This window comes from Pinus tabuliformis, chromosome 6 (assembly GCF_031772625.1).
Source record: "Pinus tabuliformis cultivar Carrire ecotype Pingquan chromosome 6, CPIR1, whole genome shotgun sequence".
NCBI lineage: Eukaryota > Viridiplantae > Streptophyta > Pinopsida > Pinales > Pinaceae > Pinus > Pinus tabuliformis.
Window position 1 is genome coordinate 1,042,217,951 of NC_142292.1, and position 2,310 is coordinate 1,042,220,260.

The window sequence follows — 2,310 nt, forward strand, 5'->3', positions numbered from 1 at the left end:
ATCATGCACATCGATGATGTTCATGGGCTGGATTGCCCCCCACTATCCCCTGCGACCCTGAACCTGTTAGGCTCTTGTTTGCAATCCTCTCCCTCCTTTGACGCGCCTCTCCCCTAGCTCCCCCACATCTCTGACCTGCCTAGATTTACGCCCATCCCCGATACCCCTCTTCCCGAAACCATACCCATTACAAACCCTCATATCCCTGGTGGCCCTTCGAACCCTAGTGGCTCTAACCCTAACCCTAGCACGCCCATCCGCTTGGGATGTTTCAGCTCCCCTATCCCTACCCCTAAATCCACCCCATCCACCCCACAGACAGTGAACCAAGGCATCCGCGGACTACTCAAAGACTACCTGACAGCCAGATGTACGGGTAAGCAAAAAAAAGGTTGGTGTCTTAGGGCTGGAGACAAAGATATAAATCTTGCTCTCGGTGAAGAACTATCGATGGGCAAAGTTGACGACACCGCCAAGAAGGTCCTGGTCGGCCGCGTTCATGGGCGAAACTACACTATCGAGCGGCTTCGGCTCTGGATAGAGGAAATATGGGGTTCCTTACTAAAAGACTTTCCCATCATTCGTGTTCTGGCGAGGGGATGGTTTGCCCTACGATTTCACCGGGAGGAATATATGGATTGGATCCTATCTAGGTTCTGGCACATAGAACTGGCGCCTATGCTACTGAAGCGATGGGATCCACTATTCGATCCAGAGAGAGAACAACTAGGGGCAGGACCAATCTGGGTTCGATTGTCGGGCCTTCCACTGCAATACTGGACCCCTACCATCTTCAAGCGAATTGGGAATGCTCTGGGCACTTATCTGGATCATGATCAATCTTTTGAATCGACAGGGATCATGACCATGGCTCAAATTTTGGTACACCTGGACACTCGGGCAGGGCTGGAGGAGAAGATCACACTGCACTGGCGTCACTTCGCGTGCAGGCAAAACCTTGACTATGAAGGTGTGCCATTCTGGTGCAGACGCTGCCACAAGGTCGAACATCTTTACAAAGATTGTCCTCTGCTCTCGTCTACAAATCCAGCGGCTAAGGGCTCGATGCATAGACAATCTGAAGAACCGATGGTGGATGTTCTACCCTCAAATCTGGATCGCACAAAGGAAGATTCGAGGAACATTATTCAGACCTCCAGTGCCTCCCAGATGCTACCTCCATCTCCTCATAAGACCAGATCCTGATCTACGACAGCAGAAGCTCCTTCATCGGGTACCAACACTTCCCCTTGTTCCTCTGCTCTGCATTTTAATCAATTATCTATCTCTATGGATTCATCTGCACTTTCCCCTTGTTTAATTACTACCCCCATTACATGTTTGATTAAGCCTCTAATACCAACTTTCACCACTTCCCCATCGATTATATCTGGTTTGGACGGGCCTCCACTGACTTATGCACCCACTCTCTACGAGCTCTGATGCCTACCATCCAAATTAGCCAAAGCCATTAAAATTGTTGGGGATGATGTTGCCTAGGGTCAACAAAATACCATTGGTTGGGTGCTTAGAGCAGCAGACACCCTTGCCAAGGTTCCCCGATGAAATGGCTATCCTTCAATTGCAAGGGCCTGGCTAGCCCCCCAAAAAAATTGGCCCTCAAGAGAATCTTGAGTAGCAAACCCTGTAATATTATCTTCCTACAAGAGACCTTGGGGTCTTCCAAAATGATCATTAAATCCCTTCTAGTCATCATGCCTGGGTGGCACTTTCAAGCTTTGGATGTTGCTAGGAGGTCTGGGGGACTTTCCCTTGGGATCAACCCTCAAACCATCAGGGTGATGTCCTCATGTGGAGGTCATGGTTTTCTTGGTATGGACCTCTTCTCAGCTACATTGGGGAAACAAATTCGTATAATAAACATATACGCCCCAATCAAAATTAAATGGACTTCTGGCAGTAGTTTTTGGACAACCCAATGATCACTCCCTCAACCATATTGGGGGGTGACCTTAATTTTTCCATTGGATATGAAGAATCCTAGGGTCATCACTCGCAACTTGATACACTCTCAAATCAGCTGAGCACTCTGCTGGATCAGCACAACCTCATTGATGTTCCTATGAACAAAAAGATGCCTACTTGGCATAATAGAAGGACTGGTGAGGTAGCCCTGGGGAGAAGACTTGACGACTACCTCATCCATGAATACCTTCTGGTTACTCTCATAAACTACAGACAATGGGTGGGCTCTGGTGGCATATCAGATCGCTCACCTATACACTTGGAATTTGCAGGATCCATAACCAAACCAAGAGCTCAATTCAAGTTTAATCCATCCTGGTTAAA

The 2,310-nt window shown here is 48.2% G+C and overlaps 1 protein-coding gene across 1 annotated transcript; it reads left to right on the top strand.

Moving 5' to 3' along the window:
- The first annotated feature begins 450 nt into the window (after nucleotides 1-450).
- Nucleotides 451-1,206, top strand: LOC149262552 (uncharacterized). Its single transcript, XM_089380446.1, has one exon. It carries the CDS (start codon nucleotides 451-453, stop codon nucleotides 1,204-1,206), a length of 756 nt encoding a protein of 251 aa, XP_089236572.1.
- Nucleotides 1,207-2,310: the final 1,104 nt, after the last annotated feature.

What these genes read in the sequence shown, in the direction of transcription:
- LOC149262552 (XM_089380446.1), top strand. Translation starts at nt 451, where the DNA reads ATGGGCAAAGTTGACGACACCGCCAAGAAGGTCCTGGTCGGCCGCGTT.